The sequence below is a fragment of the Sus scrofa genome, chromosome 14 (assembly GCF_000003025.6).
Source record: "Sus scrofa isolate TJ Tabasco breed Duroc chromosome 14, Sscrofa11.1, whole genome shotgun sequence".
In the NCBI taxonomy this organism is placed as follows: domain Eukaryota; kingdom Metazoa; phylum Chordata; class Mammalia; order Artiodactyla; family Suidae; genus Sus; species Sus scrofa.
In genome coordinates, this window is record NC_010456.5 from 55,133,283 (window position 1) to 55,158,749 (window position 25,467).

At 48.1% G+C, this 25,467-nt stretch overlaps 1 protein-coding gene across 2 annotated transcripts in view; it reads right to left on the reverse strand.

Moving 5' to 3' along the window:
* Positions 1 to 25,467, reverse strand: part of GPR137B (G protein-coupled receptor 137B) — a 56,284-nt gene that overhangs the window by 7,878 nt on the left and 22,939 nt on the right. Inside the window, exons 2-5 of one of the 2 annotated variants that reach the window (XM_021072472.1) lie at positions 22,270 to 22,319; positions 9,826 to 10,048; positions 6,840 to 6,989; positions 3,452 to 3,580 (exon numbers count right to left, since the gene is read on the reverse strand). In XM_021072472.1, the coding sequence (XP_020928131.1) occupies positions 3,452 to 3,580; positions 6,840 to 6,989; positions 9,826 to 10,048; positions 22,270 to 22,319 (552 nt within the window). The remainder of the gene's footprint in view (positions 1 to 3,451; positions 3,581 to 6,839; positions 6,990 to 9,825; positions 10,049 to 22,269; positions 22,320 to 25,467) is intronic. The other variant, XM_021072474.1, reaches the window with a different exon arrangement.

Sequence of the window (25,467 nt, forward strand, 5' to 3'; positions counted from 1 at the left end):
TGGAAATGAATTCGACTAGGAACCATGAGGTGGCGGGTTCAATCACTGGCCTTGCTCAGTGGGTTAAGGATCCGGCATTGCCGTGAGCTGTGGTATAGGCAGGCAGCTGTAGCTCTCAGAAGACCCGTAGCCTGGGAAATTCCATGTGCCGTGAGTGTGGCCCTAAAAAAAAAAAAAAAAAAAAAAAACACATAACGAGTTCTGGCAAGGATGTGGAGAAAAGGGAATCTTTGTGTGCTGTCGGTGGGTATGTAAATTGGTGCAGCCACTATGGAGGTTCCTCAAAAAATTAGGACTATCACATGCTCTGGCAATTTTGCATATTTATCTGAAGAAAATGAAAATAATTTGAAAAGATATACATATCCTCATGTTCACTGCAGCACTGTTTACAATAGCCAAGACATGAAAACAACCTATATGTCTACTGACACATATGAATGGATGAAAGAAAATATGACACACAACATTCAGCCATAAAATAAATAAAATCTCACCATTTGCAAAAATATGGTTGGACCTTAAGGGCATTATGCTAAGTGAAATAAGTCAACTAGAAAAAAGACAAAAAGAAAAACATATCTTACATATGGACTCTAAAAACAAAAAAAAAAACCCAAGCTCACAGATAGAACAGATTGGTGGTTGCCTGAGGTGGGCAAAATGGGCAAGGGGCGGTCAAAAGATACAAAGGTACAGGAATTTCCTGGGGGCCTAGTGGTTAAGGACTCGGCATTGTCACTGCCGTGGTGTGCGTTGCTGCTGTGGCACAGGTTCGATCCCAGGCCTGGGAACTTCCACATGCCCCGGGTGCCACCAAATAAAAGACAGCCATGCTTCCCTGGACAATGAGACCTGAGACTACAGATGAGACTATCTTTTTATTCTATATTCATTTAACAAAATAACAGCCTTTTGCTCCTTAGGACTCAGATGTACTCCTGCCCTCAGCCAGCCCGGGTTTAGGGAGTACAACTCCTTAGCCCCTGACGCACTAGTAGGCAGTGAGAAAGCATATGAGAGCTGAGGAGAAGCACAGGGAATTCTGTGAAGGGCTCTCAGGTGTCTCTTCATCACACAAGGTTCTCCAAAAAACTTCAACAGTCTTCAAAGAAGGAAGGAAAACAAGGCACTAGACTCTGGCCTGGAGTTAGCTGCCCACCACTTTCCACACGTCTCTCTGCCCCATGGACACATGTTTACAGAAGCTCCCAGGTGTTCGCAATGCAAGGAAACATCAGAGTGCAGAGCCACTGTTCTGAAGCTAAAAATAATGCAAGTGCAACAGGTGAATGGATTAAGAAGATGTGGTACATATATGTAATGGAATACTATGCAGCCATAAAAAAGAACAAAATAATGCCATTTGCAGTAACACAGAAGAAACTAGAGATTCTCATACCAAATTAAGTAAGGCAGAAAGACAAAGACAGATACAATATGACATCACTTATATGTGTAATCTAAAATTTGGCACAGATGAACCTATCTACAGAACAGAAACAGACTCACAGACATGGTGAGCAGATGTGTGGTTGCTGAGAGGGAGGGCGAGGAAGGGGGATGGACTGTGATGTAATGCAAACTATTACATTTAATGGCTAAGCAATAAGGTCCTGCTGTATAGCACAGGGAACTATGTCCAATCACTTGTGATGGAACATGATGACAGATAATAGGAGAAAATGTATATAAGTACGACTGGGTCACTTTGCTGTACAGCAGAAACTGACAGAACAATGTAAATCAACTATAATGAAAACATTGTTTAAAAACTTATAATGAAAAAAAATGATGAAAGTGACCCTCAGATCTAGAACGTGGTGCCCACTGCCATTCTGTCTTCAAGGGCCCATGGGTCAGGCCATGGCTCCACTACCCACCCCACTCCAGTCTACTGGGGGTTTTTTTGTTTTGTTTTTTGGGTTTTTTTTTTTTTTGCTTTTTAGGGCTGCACATGGAGGTTCCCAGGCTAGGGGTCGAATCGGAACTACAGCTGCCGGCCTACACCACAGCCATAGCAATGCCAGATCTTTCACCCACTGAGTGAGGCCCAGGGATCAAACCCACAACCTCATGGTTTCTAGTTGGATTCATTTTCACTGTGCCACAATGGGAACTCCTAGTCTTACTTTATTTTCCCCCTAGTCCTGGCTCACTAGTGACTCTCCAGAGATAAGGAAAAGAAGCAAGATAAAACACAACAGCTTGGCTATTATATCTAGGCTTTCCTTGCTACCCACACTTTGCTCACATTGGCCAAAAACTATTCACTGTACTTTTCTGTGGGCTTCATAGATCCGTGATTCGAATTCTACCACTGGTTCTACGGATGGAGTAACTCAAGGAGCAAAGCTCCTCTGAGCTTCCTCACTCTACTGGGTCAAAACCCTTTCTGTCCCGCCCTCCTAAAATCATTTATAGGAAACTGGTTGAGCAGAAATGTAACCGAACTAGGGAAGTGGCTTTAGCATTACTCATAACGAGGTACAACTTCTCTATCACCCGATCACCTAATCACCATCCAGCGTAACACATGGGTGAAGAACTGAATTACTACTCTCCATTTTCATTGGCTAAAATAAAAGCTTCTATATTTGGTTCACAGCAGGTCAAGACCCAAAGACTAGTGAAGCTGTTGTTGCATTAAAAAAAAAAACAAAAACAAAAGGAGTTCCCGTCGTGGCTCAGTGGTTAACGAATCCGACTAGGAACCGGGTTCGATCCCTGGCCTTGCTCAGTGGGTTAAGGATCCGACGTTGCCGTGAGCTGTGGTATAGGTCACAGACGTGGCTCGGATCCTGCGTTGCTATGGCTCTGGCATAGGCCGACGGCTACAGCTCCCATTAGACCCCTAGCCTGGGACCCTCCATATGCCACAGGAGCAGCCCTAGAAAAAGACAAAACAACAACAACAACAACAACAACAAAACAAAAACCCTGATCACTCTCTCTCCAGGCCCCAAGACGCAACTTGCTTTGATTTTTTTAAAATAAAATAAGGCTAAACTGAAAAACAAATTTCCTTCAAAAGACAAGGGAAAAGAGTCTCAACCCAACAGATAAAGGAACTTTTTTTTTTCTTTTGTCCTTTTAGGGCTGTACCCATGGCATATGGTGGTTCCCAGGTGAGGGGTCCAATCAGAGCTGTAGTCATTGGCCTACTCCACAGCCACAGCAGCACAGGATCCAAGCTGTGGCTGTGACCTACACCACAGCTCACGGCAACACCGGATCCTTAACGCACTGAACAAGGCCAGGGATCCAACCCGCAACCTCATGGATGCTAGTCGGGTTCGTTAACCGCTGGGCCACATCGGGAACTCCAGAACTTTTCATATCAGAAGAGGATGGAAGAGGCTCTCAACTGAAAATCTCAGAAAATATTCCAACTGCAGGCTCTGTGATGAGAATGCGGAGATATTTTCTGCAAACACAGAGGTTTACTTACAAGGTCCTTCGTAGGATTTCTGACTCGGAAGAAGTAAACGACGAGGGTGGTAGGTAAGAGTTCCCACACAAAAAGGACCACGCCAAACACCACGTATCCAGCATCTCCCAGCTGATTCTTCAGATCTGCCTGTTGAAAAGAGAAGGAGAAAATGGAAAGTCAGTAGATTGAGGGCAGAGGAAACATGTTCAATTCCGTTCTTTCCAACAGAAACAGACTAATTCTAATTATCATGCAATTCTTTTCCCCTAAAGCACACAAGTCAAAATCAAATAACTCTAACAGTCCCAACCTCAGGTGCGGAGTCATTTCAAGCAAACAGTATAGTTATTTTCTTCAAAATGCTCAAAGATGAAAATTGCCAACTTCTGATGTTTTATTCTTTCATCCTCCAAAAATCTTCCTTACATCCAAATTAAGTCGCTCTTTTTATCAACAACTAAATAATGAGAACATTCTGTGGCCTTCTTCTAGTTCCTGAGAGCAGCATATCACATTTTACCTTTGGTCTCATCCTTGGGATAAACTCGTTGGCTTTTAAAGTTCTCTTCCTGTTAAGGACATCCTGTTATTTAGACTTGAAAGCTTATTGCAGGATGGACAGTCTAGAAAACAAGTCTCTGAGCCCAGGAGCAAAACCTCCTGGACCAGTGGGCTGGCCGAGCAGGCTGGATGTAGCAGCGGCTCCCCGCTCTGGAGGCAGAGGGCAGGTGTGTGAGCTCGTGTCTGGGTAACTGTCTATCATTTCAAAGGAGGCCAGCACCAACCTCAGGCCATAAAGGGCCAATCACCTGAATAGAATCCTTCTGCCTTCTCTGCTCCATCATGTTTAAAGCACAGTGACCAAAACCAATCATGCTTTTCTCCACAAAGATTACTCTCTCAAACTCTGCCTCTCAAATGCCACCTGTACGTCTCAATCATGTGTTGTGTCTGCTTCTTCCACTCTATGCAAATAATCTGCCACTTGGGGTTCTGGTTGCTTCCTCCTAGACTGTTTTGGTTGCATCATGCAGATCTTTTAAGGGCTGCCCCTAAAGACAACAGAATTTTTTTCTTTTTAGGGCTGCACCTACGGCATGTGGAAGTTCTCGGGCTAGGGGTGGAATTGGAGCTACAACTGCTGGCCTACGTCGCAGCCACACCAATGCCAGATCTGAGCTGCATCTGCGACCTACACCACAGCTCATGGCATCACAACTCAGATCCTCAACCCACTGAGCGAGGCCAGGGATCAAACCTGCATCCTCATGGAGACTATGTCAGGTTCTTAACTCGCTAAGCCACAAAGGGAACTCCAAGAAAATAGAATTTTTTTAATTGTGATTGTATTTTAAATTCACTAAAATTATAAGCTCTTAATGGAAAGAAACCGTGAAATAATTATTTTGCTAAAACCAATTCTCTGCTGTTTAATGGAGATGGAGTCTCAGTTTGGGAAGATGAAGTAGTTCTGGAGACGGCTGATGGTAATGGCTGCACATGACGTAAATGTACCTAATGTCACTGAACTGGATGGTTACAAATGATTAAAAAAAGTCAATTTTCTGTATATCTTATTACAATAAAAAACCCTTTGTGTATGATGAATAATAAGTCTCTATTATTGCTTAGATTTTTCTGTATGACTGCTCACTACAGGGCACACCCTCAGCAGTGCCTTGCCCAATTTCCCTCCATTCTACACTTGTGCTGGTGGGGGTGGGGGTGACTGCTGCTGCTTGAATCCTTTATAATTATAACACCTGCAGGTGCCTCTTCCAGAGTTCATCGTGTCTTCAGTTTTAACTTTACATGGTCATTTTTTTCTCTCCTCCAGAGCCTTTTTTTTTTTGGCCATACCTATGGCATGTGGAAATTCTTGGACCAGGGATCAAACCCAAGCTGCAGCAGTGACACAAGCCACTGTAGTGATAATGCGGTATGCTTAACCCACTGTGCCACAAGAGAACTCCTCCTCCAGAGTCTTAATTCAGTGCAAGGTTTGAGCACTCCTGGGATTTTGGAAGTGGATTTGGGAGTTCCTGCTGTGGTGCTGTGGGATATGATTCTTACTGCAGTGGCTTGGGTCTCTGCAGAGGCTCAGGTTTGATCCCTGGCCCAGCCGGGCCCAGGGGGTTTTGATCTGGAGTTGCCGCAGCTGCAGCTATGGATTTGAGCCCTGGCCTGGGAACTTCCATATGCTGCAAGTGTGGCCATAAAAAGAGAGAGAGAGGGAAAGAAAAAGTGAATATGTCCATGATTAAGTATTCAGTGTTCTTCCAGGAAAAGCTCAGGAGCATTTATAATTCAATCCAATAGACTCCTACTACGGCAGTTCTATTTCTTTATTACATGGCCTTATCTGTGTGTCTCTTTCCTCAGGAGACAAAACTCCCATGGGCAAGGACAGGTTTATTCCTTTTGTGCCCTCAGCACTCTGTCCAGGGCCAGAGACAAAGAATCAATACTTCTCCAATGAGAGAAGCCTACCTAATTCTCATTCTTTTTTCTTTGGAGCTTTTGTGAACAAAGATGACAGATGATATTTCACTACCTTTGTTCACTTCCTTCAAATTGATGAATTTCTAGAGTATGTCATAAAAAAGAAAAAATTTCATAAGGAGATGTAAAATGGGCTCGTACTAACTCCTTAATATTCTTGGTCACTTTTGTCTAGAATTCCTCAAAGGCTCCATTTTCCTTTATCTGCTCCATTAAAAAACAAACAAACAAACAAACAAACAAACAAACAAAAACTTCACAGTTTCACATGTTTTCTGAAACCTGAAGACAATTTGTTTTACCTGAGCAAATTTCACCCTTTAATAAAATCATACTTTATTCATTTATTTGCATGGCCACACCTGCAGCATGTGTGGAGGTTCCCAGGCTTCGGGTCAAACTGGAGCTGCAGCTGCTGGCCTACACCACAGCCATAGCAACGTCAGATCGAGCTACATCTGCGACCTACACCACAGCTCATGGCAATGCTGGATCCTTAACCCACGGAGCGAGGCCAGGGATCAAACCCACGTCCTCACAGATAAGAGTCAGGTTCTTAACCTGTTGAGCCACAACAGGAACCATATTTATATGAAAGCACTCTAAAAAATGTAAGCATTGGTGACAAAAGCCCCAGAAAGTAGAAAGGAGTGTGTGTGTGTGTGTGTGTGTGTGTGTGTGTGTGTGCGCGCGCGCATGTTTCCTAGTTTTCTCAGAACACATGTGAGCTGGAACAAGGCAGGCGCTGATCCCATGATACAGGTCAGGATGCAGACACCAGCCAGGGAAGGGACCCTCGAGGTCACCCAGCTGTCAGGCAGCAGGAGCAAGGAGCTTACCCCGCTCTGCCAAGTGGGATTCTGCAAACAATGAGCTGGGGGGGCCCTCGCCAGCACCCACTGACCTGGTCTGACACGTTGTACCAGTCGTAATCAAAGGAATGGACATTCTTGCTCTGGGAGAAGGAGAGGATGAACAGGTTGTAGCAGGCTCGGGAGGTGTAGAGCAGGATGACGGTCACACCAACGGCAGTCACCTGACACACGGAGGAGCCCTGGAAAAGCAGGCACCATGAGGGGGGGCATCGTTCCAGGCCCAGGATCCCCGCCTGCTCGCAGACGGTGGCTGCCTTCGGACCACCGCCTCCTCCAAGCTCCTCCTCCTCCATCCTCAGACCTTTGCCCCACGTACAAACCTCACCTCACTCCACATCCACCCTAAGATGTCCAAGTATCTTCAGAGAGAGGCTTTAGAACCTGAGGCTTGACCTGCAGATGCCTTAAATACGAGTCATTCGCCTAAGTCAGTCCTGGCTGGGTCAGAACAAGAAAGTCTGGTAGCGTGTTCTGCTAAGTCCTCTAGGCGCTGCTTCTCAGCTCTGAGGATCCTCTCAGCTCAGGAACTCAGGGCCCATCCCCTGGCTTGAGGACAAGCAAGCCTCTGCAGACGGCTGGCGGCTGGCGGCCCTGAGGATGGTGGCTCTGAGCAGTAGGCACGTCCTCAGAGCCCAGCACCTTCCAGGCCGGGGGTGCCAGAGTCCCATTGTGACTCAAGGCTTGGATTAGAAGGAAATCAGGGATCTGTGCCCCCACCAGATGAAGCATCAATTTCCAAAGTCAGCAAGGGACCCTTAGCTAGAAACAGTTAACATAACCAAAAACACTGACCTCAACTTCTGAGTTCTGCATTTGGAAGTCACTAACTAAATCCGAGATATTATTTTATTTTGCCAGTAGTGGTTTATTAGTGTGTTTGCCATAAGGGTGACCTAAAATAGGACCCCTCCTATTAAGACCATAATTCTTTTTTTTTGTTTTTTTTTTTGTTGTTGTTGTTGTTTTAGGGCCGCGCCCACAGCATATGGAGGTTCCCAGGCTAGGGATCGAATCAGAGCTACAGCTGCCTATGCCACAGCCACAACACCAGATCTGAGCCGCGTCTGCAACCTACACCACAGCTCATGGCAACACCGGATCCCTAACCCACTGGAGCAAGCAAGTCAGGGATTGAACCTGCGTCCTCATGGATGCTAGTCAGGGTCAGGTTTGCTAACCACTGAGCCATGACGGGAACTCTTTTTTTTTTTTTTTTTTTTGGCACAATCCTACTTTTAGAAAGTCTTGAATAACTCTTATATAGGAGACAATAGAAATAATAAAGTTGAGGCAAAATCAAGTCTAAAATTCGTCAACATTTATCAGTGAAAAGACTGCCACCCTAACTTCTGGGACTCTGCAAGAGCTGCATCAAATCACAAGGTGCCCTGCTGAAGGCTTCATGTCTTTGAAGTTGGAGGCACAGATTTTAATCTACTGGGTGCTCCCAAAGACACAGAATTGTGGGCGGCAGAGCCCCTCAAGTCTTCAGACCAAAGCTGTCCTGGCGACATGGGCCGCCTGGCAAGGAGGACAGAGGGGCACCCCAGGGCATGGCGCCACTGAACTTGAGAAGCAGAGCAGCTGTGAAATCACTCAACTGGTTGCTCTACCAGGAAGAAAACCATGGTCCAGGGTGGGGGGCAATGTGCTAGGGGGGGCGGGGTCCTGCGGCCAGCGAGGGCGCAGGACATTGGATCCCGACCTCCACACCTCATCAGGCTTCTCAGTGAGAGGGGAGCCAGGACCAGCTGGTGAGGGTCACCCTCAAGCCACTGCTCCAGTCAGCAACCCGCCCCTCTCTGTAACTCGGGGGTGGGGGAGCAGGAGCAGACACAGGCTCCAGGGCAGGTGAGGGGGGCACAGCAGCGAAAGCAGGGAATGGGCAGGGCTGCCCTCTCTCAGCCTGTCTGGCTCCATCTCTGAACTCTCACTGTGAGAAGCACTGAACCCCAGGAGCAGTTCCCACTGTCAAGGGGGACCCTCTCAGGGGCATGGGCAATGCAGGAGTTGGCAGCACCTGAGTCTCCCCGCCACTATGATGGGGTGGTGGAGACAACAGACCCCAGAGCCTGGCTCTGCACCTCCCAGCTGTGTAACCAGGGGCAAGCCTCTGGACTCTCTATATGCCTCAGTTTCCCTGTCTATCAAGTGGGTGATGCCTATTCCCACAGAGCTGAGAGGGTTACACTAGTTTCTACACGCTGAGTGCTTATAAAAGTGCCTGAACATGGGGAATATGAGATGTGTACTGCTATGAATACTAGTGGCACAATCAAACCCACTAGCTCTTTAAAATATCACTTAGGAGTTCCCTGGTAGTGCAGTGGGTTAAGGACTTGGCATTGTCACTGCAACGGCTCAGGTCACCGCTGTGGCAAAGGTTCAGTCCTTGGCCTAGGAACTTCCACATACTGCAGGTGCAGCCAAAGAAAAAAAGATCTTTTAAACCACTGTATCAATAAACCAGAGACCTGCCCCTCTGCCAGTAATTCTGCACACTCCAATACACCCAAAGCCACCCAGAGTGAACTCTTCTCACATACCAGGTTCAATGAACTACAGGTCAGGTGTCTGAGGCATCTGTTGAGTTGTTTACAAAACAGGAGACTTTTTTTTTTTTTAATAGCCACATCCACAGCATATGGAAGTTCTTGGGCCAGGGACTGAAACTGAGCCATAGCTGTGGCAATGCCAGATCCTTTAACCCACTGCACCAGTTCAGGGATCGAACCCACACCTCCACAGCAACCCGAGTTGCTGCAGTCAGATTCTTAACCCACTGAGCCACAGAAGACTATTTTACATCTTTTTTGGGTTTTTTTTTTTTTTTTGGCCACGCCTGTGGCATGTGGAAGTTGCCAGGCCAGGGATCAAACCTGTGCCACAGCAGTGAACCCAAGCTGCTGCAGGGACAACACCAGACCCCAAACTCACTGTGTCACAAGGGAACGCCCAGGAGACTATTTTTGGAAGCAGTTTAATGGAGGGACCTCGACCACATCCCCACCTTACCTTGGACTCCAAGTAAATGTTGGCTAAGGACATCTTGGAGATTTTGTAGAGACAGATGGACAGGGAGACAGCGCAGAGCACGAAGAGCGTGTCGTTAATGGCCACGCGCACGGAGACGATGACCTTCCTCTCCCAGCTTCCTGTCTTCACCAACACCGCGCAGGTTAAATTCACCAGGAGGAAAATGAGGCTGATGAAGAGTGAGGCCAGATACAGGGGCAACCTGGGAGGACCAGAGAGAGATGTAAGGCACCCTTCCCTGAAGGTGCCTGTACGTTCCGGATCAATCCAGAGGAAAGTGATTTTTTTTTTTTTTTTTTTTTTTTTGCTTTTTAGGGCTGCACCTGAGGCATATGGAAGCTCCTGGGCTAAGGGTCGAATTGGAGCTACAGCCACTGGTCTACAGCACAGCCACAGCCACACCGGATCCTTAATGCACTGAGCGAGGCCACGGATGGAACACGCAGCCTTATGGCTACTAGTCAGAATCGTTTCCACTGAGCCATGAAGGGAACTCCCCAATTTTTTTTTAATATGATTTTTATTTTTTTCCATCATAGCTGGTTTACAGTGTTCTGTCAATTTTCCACTGTACAGCAAGGTGACCCATTACACATGCATATACACATTCTTTTTCTCACAGTATCATGCTCCATCCTAAGTGACTAGATATAGAGTGCTATAGAGCAGGATCTCATTTCTTATCCATTCCAAAGGCAATACTTTGCATCTCTTAACCCCAAAATCCCAGTCCACCCCACTCCCCTGCCACTCCCCCGTGGCAACCACAAGTCTGTTCTTCAAGTCCATGATTTTTTTTTCCTGTGGAAAGGTTCATTTGTGCTGTATATTAGATTCCAGATATAAGTCATATATGTTATTTGTCTTTCTGACTTACTTCACTTAGTATGAGAGTCTCAAATTCCATCCATGCTGATGCAAATGGCATCCAATTTTTTATTATTATTATTTTTTTTTTTTTCGTTAAATGCTAGACATAGAACACACCAAAGTGAATACCTAAGACCTTGGGCTTCAAAAGTTCTGGACTACATGTTCATTGCAGCACTATTCACAATAGGCAAGACATGGAATCAACCCAAATGTCCACTGATAGATGATTGGATTAGGAAGACACGTGTGTGTGTGTGTGTGTGTGTGTGTGTGTGTGTGTGTGTACAATGGAATACTACTCAGCCATAAAAAAGAACAAAATCATGCCATGTGCAGCAACATGGATGGAACTAGAGACTCTCATCCTGAGTGAAGTAAGTCAGAAAGAGAAAGACAAATACCATATGATATCACTTATACAGTAGAAAAAATATATAAATAAATAAATGATTTTAAAAAATAAAATAAATTACAAATTAACTGCAAGCTGTGCAGGAAGGTCCTTTAACCGAGTCTGCCTTCCCTGCCCTGGGGCTGTGAGGACAGATGGGCCTATGGGTACCTGCACCCACCACTCACAGGTTCACCCACCACTCTCAGGGATGCAGAAGAAGAGCCAGGCACAGAGGTAGAGCGTGAACCACTCTGCACCAAGAACATGGGCCTAATCGCCCCATGTGAGCCTTTAGGGCCGTCATCCAAAAACAGTATCAATAACAGCAAGTTTGCAAGCTGTTTCTGAGGAATAAGTGAGATAATGTTTAAAAAGGGTTTTTATCCTGCAAAGTCATGGAGTCTGGGTAGCACCCCCTTTTGCTGGGAGGGCTCCCAGGGGCGGGCTGCCATGAGGAAGCCTCTGCCTCAGCACCGTGCCCGGGGCTGGAGGGGACAAGCTGTGTCACTGGCCAGTTTTAACTTGGAGCTTGTCAGAGCTCCACGCTGCCTAGGCGACCTGCGCAGGGCCTCAGGGAAGGCTTCTCAGATTTACTAAAACCGAAATCAGCAGTTCACCTTTTGTGTTCCTCTCCACATCTGTTTACATCAGGTAGACGTCACTCAACGGGGCCAACAAGGAACAGACTGGTTTGGCTAAAACACAGACCATTTCTGCTGAATGTGTTTGCAAAACCAAAAGCAGAAAGTCATAAACTAAAAGCAGGCTGGAAGCTAGGGGATGATGTTGGGGTCCTCTGAAGCCATCAGAGACCAGGATACAGAAACCTGGATCCCAGGCCCAGCTCCAGACATCTCGCCACCAACAGGAGCCCTGGAAGTGACTTGGGGGGCGGTGCATGAATGGTGCAGCTGTAGTTTTATTCCCTGCCTTCAGATGTCAGGGTGATGAGATACCTCCCCCCACCCCAGCCAACCCAAGCTAATCTGAATGGGATTTCAAATCTTGCAATTAATGACTTACAACCCACCGGCAAAGGCTCTCACGTAATTTTTAGAACCCACATTCTACCAAAGGAATTTGGCTGACCTCACTCCTTCCCATCCTTCAGATCTTAGTTCAGCTATTAGTTCTTCAAAGAAGCCTTTCCTGACTCCTTCCTGCACCCCCCAAGTACACACATGCACACACGTGCATACACGCGCGCGCGCGCGCACACACACACACACACACACACACACACAGAGGATGGGGGCTCCCTGAGACCTGCTTTCCCTGTACTTTAACTTAGCAGAATTATCACCAATTTACAATGAAGCACATGGACTATACGGTCTGACCAGCACCTGCTTCCTCCAGGGCAGGACTCTCCATGAGGGTAGAGGTTTTGGCTCTTTCCCTCACCCCCTCCACCCACACTGTACATAGTAGGAGCTCAATAAGTTTGTTGAAGAGGGAGGGAGGGCAGAAGGAAAGAGAGATGTGCATTTGAACCCAAAAAGCATCAATCAGGAGTTCCCGTCATGGCTCCACAGTTAATGAACCCAACTAGCATCCATGAGCAGCAGGTTCGATCCCTAGTCTCGCTCAGTGGATTGAGGATCTGGCGTTGCCGTGAGCTGTGGTATAGGTCACAGACGGGGCTTGGATCCTGTGTTGCTGTGGCTGTGGTGGAGGCCAGCGGCTACAGCTACGATTGGACCCCTAGCCTGGGAACCTCCATATGCTGTGGGTGTGGCCTTAAAAAGATGAAAAAAGACAAAGAAAAAAAAAAGCATCCATCAGATCCCTGAACAGGGGCTGCCCTTTCTTCTCTTTTCTCCAGACCCTCCATTGCAGCAGCTACCAGACCCTCCCGTTTCTTGGGGAAACAATCTAAACTTGAACACTCATCTCTTTCAAGGTCAGAGAAAGGACTGCAGGTTTTTCCCAGAGCCCTGCACTGGGGGCTGAGATAACAAGACAGGAAAGAAAGGGCTTGGAAGATACTGGAGGGCCGGATGAGGTGCATGGGAGAGAGGATGGAATAGCTACAGGGACAGCAAGGCAGGGAAGGATGCTCAGCTTGGGTGGAAGCACAAGTCCTGAAGGGGTGGGAGAGAGACCCAAGGGGCAGGCAGGACAGCTGGGGAACCCTCTAGGTTGAGAAGCAAAGGTGTGACCCACGTGGCCATGTCTGTCTGAGAAAGATGGAGCAGGCAGAGTATGGAAGGGATGAAGAGACAGGAGAGATGGGGGTGCTGGGGAGGGACTGGGTGCAGGGTGATGCCATTAGAGGAGTAAGAGGAATGCACGGGGCGGTTGGGGGTGAGGGGGGCAACACACTGGGCCCAGAGCATGGCCCGGTGTGACCAGCACCCCCTGGAGTTGGGCTGCGTGGGGTGATGGCAGACAGTGCTCTGAAGACTCAGAGATTCAACTCTATGTGTAGTTAAGCACTGAAAGCTTTTCGAGCAGCATCAGGTTTTCCTGGAAAAATGAACATGAATTTGTTGCCAAGGACAGGTTCTCGTAAAGGACGTGATGGCGGGTCCAAGCCCTTCCAACCCGCCCGCTCTCTCACGGTTCCTGCTGTTCCCTCTGCGTGGAGGGTCTTGGCCCCGCTCTTCCCAGCCAGCTACAGCTCAGCCAGCAAGTCTCTCCCAAAGACCAGAAGGCCCTCCTGCTGGCCACCGTGGCTCCCGGCACAGCCCACAGCTGCAGCTGTCCGGTCCTGGATGCTGCCATCCCTGCCCCCACTCACCAATCAGAGCTTGGGGAGGGAAGCCCCCACCCTGGCATCCCCTGGGCCCAAATGCCATGCTGGGCTCACGGCAAGCACCCAGTCCACCTGCCCAATTCTTCGAGTGCCCGAAGCACCACTTCACATTTGCCCGTTGCTAAGACCAGGATCACCTTGCCAGGAGAGACGCTGTACCTCTGATGGGGACTGCTTCTTCCCTTCCTGAATCTGCTGTCAAGCCGTGGTGCGCCTTAGGGAGGATGGCAGGTCGGCATCAGGGAATGCGAAATGTGTATGACCTGGAGGCTGTACTGTACCAACCAAGCCAGATGTCAGCTCCCTGGCCCCTCACAACTCCGGCGGGGGGCACTTCGGTGTCCTCCCCCATAGAGCTACTGAGGCTGGGGGGAGGGGAGGTGTGGCGTCCGGGCTCCTGGTAAATTCTTACGGTCCTTATCTGCCCTTGCCATGTTCCCACAGGTGGGGGGCATCGGCCATCAGCACCCAAAGCTGAAATTCTAATTAAACTATTCCCTGGTCAAACCACATCACCATCAATTATGACAACTCTATATTATACATCTTCCAAAACACCAAGTACCTTCCTACTATCTCCAAAACAAATTTACAAAAATTTCCCACGCCAAACATACAGACATATGACCCAAAAAGCACGACTCACCAAAATGAAACCATCCACATGATAATGTACTTATTGCTCTCATAACGGCGTCAGGGACATGGAGACACAGAGCCAGGATCAGTCACCAAAAAAATGCATTCTGGTTCCCTGAAAGCCCTGTTTGTTATTGCTTTACTATTATCTGTGTGAAGAACACAATCTGGAAACATCCAGAACCCTCTGGAATCAGCCCTTTTGCTCAGGCCCCCTGCTGGTGCATGCACACACGCTCTATCCATAGGATGGCATGGTGTGGACATTGAGCTTTTTCAGAGGACATCTCCTGGGTATCGTTCCAAATACCATGGTGGATGTAAGTTCTTACTCTTCTTTCTTTATTACAAAGTAATACAGGACCCCTAGAGGATACGAGGAACAGCAAACAAGGAAACCAGGCACAGCTTGCCACCCAGACAGTATGGCACCCACACTGCGGGCCTGTCCTGGCACCCCATCCGTCCTAGATGCTCACATGATGGCCGCCCAGCCTCCGCTCCTCTCCTTCCCTCCCCTGCCCTCATCTGCTGTGTGGGACCCAGAGGACTCAGAGCGTGACACCAGGTGGCTCCTCCTCTGTGACATGGGGCCGACCCCTCCTCTCTGGCCTCAAACGGGCCCTGTGCTTCTCTGATGTCACCCCGGGAGCCACCAGGCCTCACCCTCGTCAAGAGCAACTTCTAGAAACAGGTGTCATGCCTGCCATCATCACTTCCTCCGCAGGTAACCCCTGCTGGCCCCATGTTCTCCCACTACCCACTCACTGACCCCACAGGTGTGACCTCCCCCACCTTCCCAGAGCCCCCCATCTGAGCCTGTCCCGGAGACCCTGGTCCCTCCTCCTCTTCTTCCCCCAAAGTGACAGCATCTGTGGCTTTTCTGCTCTGCATGCTCTTCCACGGAAAACATGTCCACTCCTCAGCGTCAGTCACAGCTTTCTTGCAACCAAGTGAAAGGCTCTTGTCTCAAACCTGCCTCTGTCCAAGGCGACTCACATTCCAAACAGCCTGCCATTGAGGCCCACATTCAAGCTCCAGCCCCTGATGTTCCTCCTCCAGCCTGTCCCTAAGTTTTCCTAGGAATCTGCAAGGGACAGGTTCCAGGACTCTAGGCCCATCCCCAAATCCAAGGATGCTCAAGTCCCTTAAATACAATAATGCAGAACCTTTCACATAAGGGACTGTGGGCCCTTCCCACCTTCTGTATCTACAGCTGTGGAACCTGGGATACACAGAGCTGACTGGAACCAAAATGCCACTATCATTCCCACCATAATTTTTCGCAGACTCCTAAACTGTTAAGACCTTTGACTCCACTCCTCGTTCAAGCTGTGATGCTCAACAGATGCTTCTACCCAATCTCCTATCCGTGCTGCCTTCCCGCCCTCAACCCCCAGCACACGGCCTCACACCTTCCGGCCAGAACTAATGTGGCACTTCCTAATTCACCTGTCCCCTAAACCCCATCCTTGCACCCTCTGATCCCCTGCCCCCAAAGCTAGGTCACTCCGTGGGAACCCAAGGTGCTAAGCCAGTCTACTCGCTGTCCCCAAACCTGGCGGGTGCCCCCACATCCCTGTCTTTATGCAAGTGGCTCTCTCTGACCCCTGATTTCCGTCTGGGAAATCCTGCTCTCTGAGGCTAAAGGATTACCTGCTAAACAAAAGTCTCTTCGTGTCCTAAAGAAACAGGCTGATTACGAGACTTAAAACAATACCAAAAAGGTATGGGAGTTCCACTGTGGCTCAGCAGTTAATGAACCCAACCAGTATCCATGACGACACGTGTTCAATCCCTGTCCTTGCTAAGTGGGTTAAGGATCTGGTGTTGCCTGAGCTGTGGTGTAGGTCACAGATGTGGCTCAGATCCCAAGTTGCTGCGGCTGTGGCCAGCAGCTACAGCTCTGATTTGACCCCTAGCCTAGGAATCTCCATATGCTGCAAGGGTGACCCTAAAAAACAAAAAAAAATTTTCTTTAAAGAAGAAAAGAAAAAGTACTTATTACAAATGTTTTCTTAGGTCAGTCTCCCAAGGCAACAGAAATAAAAACAAAAATAAACAAATGGGATCTAATCAAACTGACAAGCTTTTGCACAACAAAGGAAACCTTTAAAGACAACCTACAGAATGGTAGGAAATAGATCCAAATGATGCAACCGACAAGGGCTTAGCTTCCAAAACACACAAACAACTTACACAACTTACAGTCTCCAAAATATACAAAACTTACAACAAAAACAAACAAACAAAAAAAAAAAAAAACAAAAAAAACCAATTGAAAAATGGGCAGAAGACCTAAACAGATATTTCTCCAAAGAAGACATACAGATGGCCAACAGGCACATGGAAAAAATGCTCCAACATCACTAATGATTAGAGAAATGCAAATCAAAACTACAATGAGGTACCACCTCACACTGGTCAGAATGGCCATCATTAATTAGTAAGTCTACAAATAACAAACGCCGGAGAGGGTGCAGAGAAAAGGAACCCTCCTACACTGTTGGTGGGAACGCAGATTGGTATAATCACTATGGAAAACAGTATGGAAGTTCCTCAGAAAACTAAATATAGAACTACCATATGATCCAGCAATCCCGCTCCTGGGCATATATTTGGAAAAATCTTTCATTCAAAAAGATATGTGCACCCCTATGTTGATCACAGCACTATTTGCAATAGCCAAGACATGAAAACAACCTCAATGTTCATCGACAGATGAATGAATGAAGAAGATGTGGTACATATACACTGGAATATACTCAGCCACAAAAAAGAACAAAATAATGCCATTTGCAGCAACATGGATGGAACTAGAGACTCTTATACTAAGTGAAGTTAAGTCAGAAAGAGAAAAACAAATACCATATGATGTCACTTATGTGTAGAATCTAAAATATGGCACAAATGAACCTGTCTACAGAACAGAAACAAAATCATTGTCATAGAGAAGAGACTTCTGGTTGCCAAGGAAACGTGGGAGGGGTGGGATGGACTGGGAGTTTGAGGTTAGTAGATGCAAACTATCGAATTTGGAGTGGATAAGCAATGAGATCCTGCTTTATAGCACAGGGAACTGTGTCCAATCACTTGTGGTGGAACACGATGGAAGATAACATGAGAAAAAGAATGTATGTATATGTATATAATATACACACTTGACTAGGTCACTTTGCTGTACAGCAGAAATTGACAGAACAGTGTAAATCAACTCTAATAAATTTTTTTAAAAAAAGAAAAGTACTCGTGATCTATCGTTAAGATAAAAAGTCAGAAAGCAAAATTGGAAATGCAATAAAACATCAACTCTGTCTTGAAAAAATGCATGAGAAAACCTATGCTGGAATAAATCACTGTATTTCCTTAGGGTTGAAGGGGGTTACACTCAGGGTAGGGGGAATTCAGTAGATTTGTTTTACTTCTTTCCACATATGTAAATTCACAAACTTTCTTCTTCTATTTTATAATGTTTTCTAATGAACTTATATAACTGAAGTGGAGGAAAGCCCTGCAAAATTTAACTTTGCCCTGGTGGCCTGAAGCTCTGGAAGAAAGGGAGAGATTTCGAGGTGTGGAGAGAGAGTTTTAAGTGGGAGGGTGACAGAAGAGACCACTTTATTTATTTTTTTGTCTTTTTGTCTTTTTTAGGGCCACACCTGCAGCATATGGAGGTTCCCAGGCTAGGGGTCTAATCAGAGCTAAAGCTGTCGGCCTACACCACAGCCACAGCAACACAGGATCTGAGCCACGCCTGCGACATACACCACAGCTCAGGGCAACGCCAGATCCTTAACCCACTGAGCGAGGCCAGGGGTTGAACTGGGGTCCTCATGGATACAGTCAGATTGGTAACCTGCTGAGCTACAATGGAAATCCCAGAAGAGACCATTTTACAGGGGTCTGTTTCCATGGGAACAGTGCCCCTAAACTACTCCTCTTCAACCTGAACCATACTGTCAGGAGAAACAGCCCAAGATGAGGGAGAGACCAGAGGAAAAGAAAATTGGTGGGACTTGACATGTGGGAGGCCAGGAGGATCAGCTTCTAGCTGCTCGGCAAGCTCGGAGGCCAGGCCCAGCCCCTGCCAGCCTCTTGACCCACATGGTCTCCAGACAGCAAGTGCCAGACATGCGGGCTGCCCCAATCCAGTGGGATGGCAGTAACCACCCCCAACTGCGGGGGCACAATGTCAGTGGATCGCAAAGCATGGTTTAACTTGCTCTTCTAACACCTTACATTTCTTATAGAATGGAAAAGCAAAGCCTGGCTCGTTCTATTCCTTGCTAATTCAAATTTCAAAGCTGGGGAAAGAGCTGAAACGGTTTCAAATCAAAGCACTTGTCTTGAAGTGCTTCCATGACCAGTGGCCACATTTCCCCAGCCAAAGATTTAAAAAAATGTAGACTGAGAAAGCGAAAACCCAAATCCAACGGGCACCAACTCTAGCAAAACTCAGAACCAACTCATGTGTTCGTGAAAGGGGGACTTTGAAAATAAATGGGTTCTTGGCTGGGTTGAATATAAATAATCTTCCAAGCCCCTGAATGGCTACGGGAGTAGCTGGGGGTGGGATGAGTGCTGGACGAATGGCTTGTGTTTCATTTCAAATGAGTCGTGATTAAATGCAGGGAGCCATTTGGAAACCAACCTATCAAAGCATCTCCAGGGATAAATCACAGCCTGAAATGTCTACAGTGACATCTGGCTTAAGAGAAATGGCGAGTGAAACAGAGGATCGTAAAGGATGTAGAGACGAATGACTCCTAGGATGTGTCTACACCTGGCCACAAAATGATTAGATCTGAGATCACAGGCTTCTTCATCTGCTGGATCCTCATCCTCCCGGCTTCAGGAAACTCTTACCTTCTCTCGCCCACATATCTCACCTCTAACACCTGGATCCCACTGCATTTCTCCTCTGCTTCTTCCTCATCCCTCCTGGGGGCAGCAAATCCCCTCCTAAGGGCAACAGTCATACGCACCAACAGAGCCTGTCCTGCTGTCTGGGTTTTGGTTCAAGGATCACGAAATGCTGCCAACCCCCCAGCCCCACACTCATCTTCTCACCTCAAAGACCCCATTCTTCAAGAGCTCAGAGCCAGAAAACTTGTAACACAGCCTTCCTTTCTGACCAGCGGGTCCATACCTCAAGGCTAGATGACATCTCATCACCCCAGCCACCCCAACCTGTCCCCAAGACGAGGTGGGCTCCAAAAGCCAATCAGAATATTCTCTGCCACCCCCTTCTTTGCTCATTTTTGCTCGCCAGCCCTCCGGCCCCAGATATTCAACATTTTCAGTTGAGTGGATAGAGGACAGAGACCATGGATGCAGAGGAAGGGCTATTTTGTCATCAGAAAAGGGAGGGAATCCTCTCCATGGATTGGCCACTTTGGACTGCCCTTCTTAGGATCAGTCATTCCACGGGAAACTCTGAAGTCCCAGATGAACAGTTTGGCACAAACAAGAACTCAGTGCCTCAAAATGTAGTAAAAGGAGACAGCACGATCCAATGAAAACATAAAAAATAAAAACACGGCACAAGTCTCCTTACTTGTGTCTTGGCCAAGGCCTGTGGTCCAACGTTCTGGACTCCAGCTTCCCTGGAAACAAAAGGAGGATTAAAGGAATTCTCACTGTGCTGCAACAGGATTGGCAGCGTCTTGGGAGCCCTGGGATGCAGGTTCACTCCCTGGCCCAGCACAGTGGGTTAAGGATCCGGTGTTGCCACAGCTGTGGCTTAGGCTGAAATTGCAGTTTGGATCTGACCCCTGGCCCAGGAACTCCAAATGCCACCGGGGGGCAAGTAAGGAGGGGGGGAAGAGGAGAAGGATTAAAATATACACTTTCAGGATTTAAATAAAAGTCTTTGGGGAATCCCCATTGTGACTCAGAGGTAACAACCTGACTGGTATCCATGAGGGCACAGGTTGATCCCTGGCCCTGCTCAGTGGGTTAAGGATCCAGTATTGCAGCCGCAGCACAGGTCACAAGTGCAGCTCGGTTCTGATCCCTGGCCCAGAAATTCCATATGCCATAGGATGGCCGAAAAAGAAAAAAAAGGATTAAAATATACACTTTACGAATTTTATTTTTTTAGCTTTTTATGGCTGCACCTGAGGCATATGGAAATTCCCAGGCTAGGGGTCAAATCGGAGCTGCAGCTGCCAGGATATACCACAGCCATAGCAACTCGGGATCCGAGCCAAGTCTATGACATGCACCACAGCTCACAGCAACACCAGATCCTTTAACCCGCTAAGCAAGGCCAGGGATTGAACCTGCATCCTCATGGATACTAGCCAGATTCTTAACTCTCTGAGCCATGATAAGAACTCCCAGAATTTTAAATAAAAGCCTTTGTAAATTTAAGATGAGATCTATTTAAATAAAAGATAATACATATACATTTTTACATATTTTTAAAGTTAACAGAATAATTACAATTTCAGGTTGACTGGAGAAGGCACGTGGCCAAGGCTGTCTTTTCAGAAACATTTGCCCACAGCAGCCAAGCTCTCCTGAGCAGGGACATCGGGACACCTTGATTCATGCAGTGCCCGTCTCATGCCCTCTGGACACCTTGTCACCCTTCCCCCTCTGGCCAAGCCCTTGGTTCTTGGCTGCTAAGGAGTCAACAGACCTCTGTGAAAATGGGTAAGAGCACACACAGCCCACCCCCATAAATTTGGCCTGTGATGTTAAGTCTTCCCCTTCCAGATGTCCAGTCTCTCCAGCTCAGCCCTGCACCGGCCCCACTGCAGGAAGTACTGTGACTCCTACCGCTGCCCACCCCACCCCCACCCTGGCAGAGACAGGCCATGCCCCTGACAGGTCACCAACTACTCTGCCTGATTCTGCGAGTCTGTGTGCTGTTAGGATGCCTTTACAGACAGTGCGTGAGCTTCTCAAGGACATAGACTGGTTTCTGCCTGGGGTTCTGAACTGTGCAATGGTCAAAAATACATTTGCTGGGAGTTCCCACTGTGGCTCTGAAGGTTAAAAATCCAACTAGGATCCATGAGGATGCAGGTTCGATCCCTGGCCCTGCTCAGTGGGTTAAGGATCTGGCATTGCCTTTAGCTGTGGTGTAGGTCTCAGTTGTGGCTCAGATCTGGCATTGCTGTGGCTGTGGCGCAGGCTGGCAGCTGCAGCTCTGATTCAGCCCCTAGCCTGGTAATTTCCATATGCCACACGTGTGGCCCTAAAAACAAAAAAGCAAAACAAAACTGCGGACATGGATGGAGAGCCAGGCAAGTGGACGTTCTGTGAGTTCTGTTCCCTAACAACGGGCCACAGAGTTCCAGAAATAGCCAGCCAGCCATCTGTGGCCAGAGAAGAGGGGGTCAGGCCACCAAGGGGTGGGGATAGGGCTCCTCCACAGCTGTACCCCCGAGGACAGGGAGTGGACACCTGGCCATGCAGGCATCTTCAGGGAGCCCATCTTCCTTCCTCTGAGGTCCTTCTCAACACAAGTGAAAGTGTTAGTGCCTTTGAAAGCATTAGCACAGCGTGCACGGCTTATTTCCCCTCTCTGCTCTCCCTGGTCAGGAAAGGACCCGACTCTTGTTTCTAAGCAAGGCAAATACGCTACAAGACCTAGTAAGTTGTGATCCAGTGAGCACCAGGCTCATTGCTTACAGGGCAACCCCCAGCAAGTGGAGGTTTCGGGTGGCTCACAGAGGAGGGACCTGTGCCAGCCCCATCGGAGAAAGAGTCACCTGGGGTCACAGAGAGAAAAGCCTGGGGGACTTACCGGTATTTGAGTAATTCTGGAGAATATTTTGACTTGGCTTTAAAAATCACCTGCAATGACAAAAAGAAAAAAGAAAAAAACACGGCAAGTTGGGGACACAACATACTGACACCTACAAGCCGCTATCATTGCATGGAAGTCCCCGTGCCCTTCACACTTAGGAGCGGAGGCAAGACCTCTGAAACTGAGACATCTGCTTTGTGAGAAAGTTCATGAAGCTGAACATCTTTTAGGCTGAGCATACAATTTCAAAGGTAAAGGTATTCTGGAGTTCCCCTGGTAACGCAGCAGGTTAAAGACTTGGCGTTGTCACTCATGTGGCTTGGGTTCAATCCCTGGCCCCAGAACTTCCACATGCTGCAGGTGCAGCCAAAAAAAAAAAAAAAAAAGAAAAAAGAAAAAAGAAAAAGAAAAAATCAAAGGCATTTAAAAATGGTTTAAAAGGTTTTTTAAGGTATTACTGGTCTACCACTGCCCAGTATTTCTCTTAATATTTGTATCTGAGGAGTTCCCATCATGGTTCAGCAGTAATGAACCTGACTAGTACCCATGAGAATTTGGGTTCAATCCCTGGCCTTGCTCAGTGGGTTAAAGATCCGGCATTGCCGTGAGCCGTGGTGTAGGTCCCAGATGTGGCTTAGATATGGCGTTGCTGTGGCTCTGACATAGGCCAGGAACTGTGGCTCCAATTCGACCCCTAGCCTGGGAACCTTCATATGCCAAGGTATGGCCCTAAAAAGCAAAAAAAAAAAAAAAAAAAAAGGAAAGAAAAGAAAAGAGATTTGTATGTGAGCCCTTACTTGCCCCGGAGATAAGCAGTCCATTCTTATGTTTCAGAGAATTTCCATCAGCACCAAGTGACTGTGGGTGGACTCTAAGTGTGCAGGCATCAAATGCTGCAGCACACGGGACCAAAGGAGCATCAGACTCGATTGTTCTCTATAGATGTTGCTTGCTGGAATTTATCCAGCCCTTAGCAGCCTGCACACCGTGTCTACACGGAGTAGACAGGCTGGCCTGACAGAGCCTGGGAGACTGGGAAGGGGAAACAGAAAGCAGGTGTCATCTGAGCTCCACACCCCGTGGCTCCTCCCGTGGTGTGTGCGTGGGAGCCCTGAGGCAGGTCCCTGTCAGGGTCTGCCTTGGGGGCTGGGGCAGCAGTGTCTGTGCTCTTCTGATCCCCGGTGTGGCGGGGGGGAGCATGGGGAGAAGCGAATAAAGGGCATGGAAGGGCAGAGAAGAGAGGATGTTTTTTCAGAGATGCTCCTGCTGTGCTGAGTACCAGATCTGCGTTCCCTGCTTCCTGCATGCCCTCTGCACGGAGCTCCTAAACACGCCCTCAGCCTCCACCTCCTGCTGGTCCTGTGGACTACAATGTCCCTCAGGGATCCCTCCAACACACACACCCGTCCCTCCCCACCTCTCCTCACTAATCCACCAGCCATACTCGCTGTCCCCCTCTTCTCCGCCCCCTTGGTCCTTGGTATGCCTTAGGATTTGCTCAGCCCCCACAAATACCTAAGCAGGGGAACCGCCTTAGTGTAAGGGGCAAAGGACAGAGGGAAAACAGGGTTGGGGGTATGAGCGCAGTTCTGGTGATGGGGGAGGAGGGGACAGGTAGCTCTGGGGCCCCTGAGGGCACACAGGGGTCCAATACTGTCACCCTCTGGTCTGAGGAGAAATCGGTTTGCTGGATGCATATTTGAAAGTAATGCCAGGATGGAGTTCCCATCATGGCTCAGCAGAAACAAATCTGACTAGTATCCATGAGGACACAGGTTTGATCCCTGGCCTCGATTAGTGGGTTAAGGATCCAGCGTTGCTGTGAGCTGTGGTGTAGGTCGCAGACACAGCTCGGATCTGGAGTGGCTTGTGGCTGTGGCGTAGGCAGCTGTAGCTCCAATTCGATCCCTAGCCTGGGAACCTCCATATGCCACGGGTGTGGCACTAGAAAGAAAAAAAAGAAAGTAATGCCAAGAGACCTTTCCGTGGATCCAAGCACCTGGTTACACCTGCTGCTACAGATGTCACGGAGAGGGCAGGCCTCTGTGGTGATGCCATGGACTGATTCCCATGACACATAATAGAAGAAGTCATTCCTTCTGGGAGTCTTTTAAGACACTCTTCTGAGGACCTTCACTAAGAACTCTCAGACTTAGGTGCACAGGAATCACCCAAGGGAACTTGCTAGAGATGCAAATCGCAGGGCCCCACCTTCAGAGATGCCATGCCAGCAGGTCTGGGCTGGGGCCTAGGAATCTGTATCTTATTAAACTGCCTACCTTCTAGGGAGTGATTCAGATTTGGATTTGGGTAGCCCAAGGACCACCTCTCAGGAAATACTGATCTAAAGAGACGTAACTGGTCCATCTAATATTCTTGAGTAGCTCTGCAATCATGCATTTAAAACACACTGAAAGAAGTGGTCCCAATATCAGATGACACCCAAAGAGGCCAGAGGTGGTGCCCAGAACAGAGGTCAGGGGAATCTCCAAGTCCACAGACAGCGCCCACTACGTTCACCCACCCGCCTCAAACTTCCAACGGTGGCCGCCAGGAGAGGACTCCAAGAAGCAGGACCAACCTTGGAGCAAGAGGCAGCCACGGGCGCCCCTACTGACCTTACAGTGAGCCAATCCACTTGCCACACTCCCCCCCTTTTTAAAACACCTTTTCAGAGCTTCACAGGCGGAGGAGCATCCCAAACCTACCGAAGAACTATTTTGTTTCCCCCATGAGTTTGGTCTCTGTCCTAAGTCCTTTGTGGAAGGAGGTAGGAAGTAGGGGTTTACATCCTAAATAAAGTATCTGGTAAGAACAGAGCACAGCACTCTTCCTTCAAAGGCACCCCAGCTCAGCTTCTCTGACAAGCCCCCGGGGGGTTTAGGCAAGTCACGGCACTTTTGGTGTTTCTCTACAGCTCACGAGAAGGGAAACGTTAAAAAACAATGTTTCTTAGGAAAACTGAATAGATTAATACACGACACCAAAGCCCCATGACAGGAGTTCCCATCATGGCACAGTGGTTAACAAATCCGACTAGGAACCATGAGGTTTTGGGTTTGATTCCTGGCCTTGCTCAGTGGGTTAAGGATCCGGCGTTGCCGTGAGCTGTGGTGTGGATCACAGATGCAGCTTGGATCCCACATTGCTGTGGCTCTGGCATAGGCCAGTGGCTGCAGCTCCGATTGGACCCCC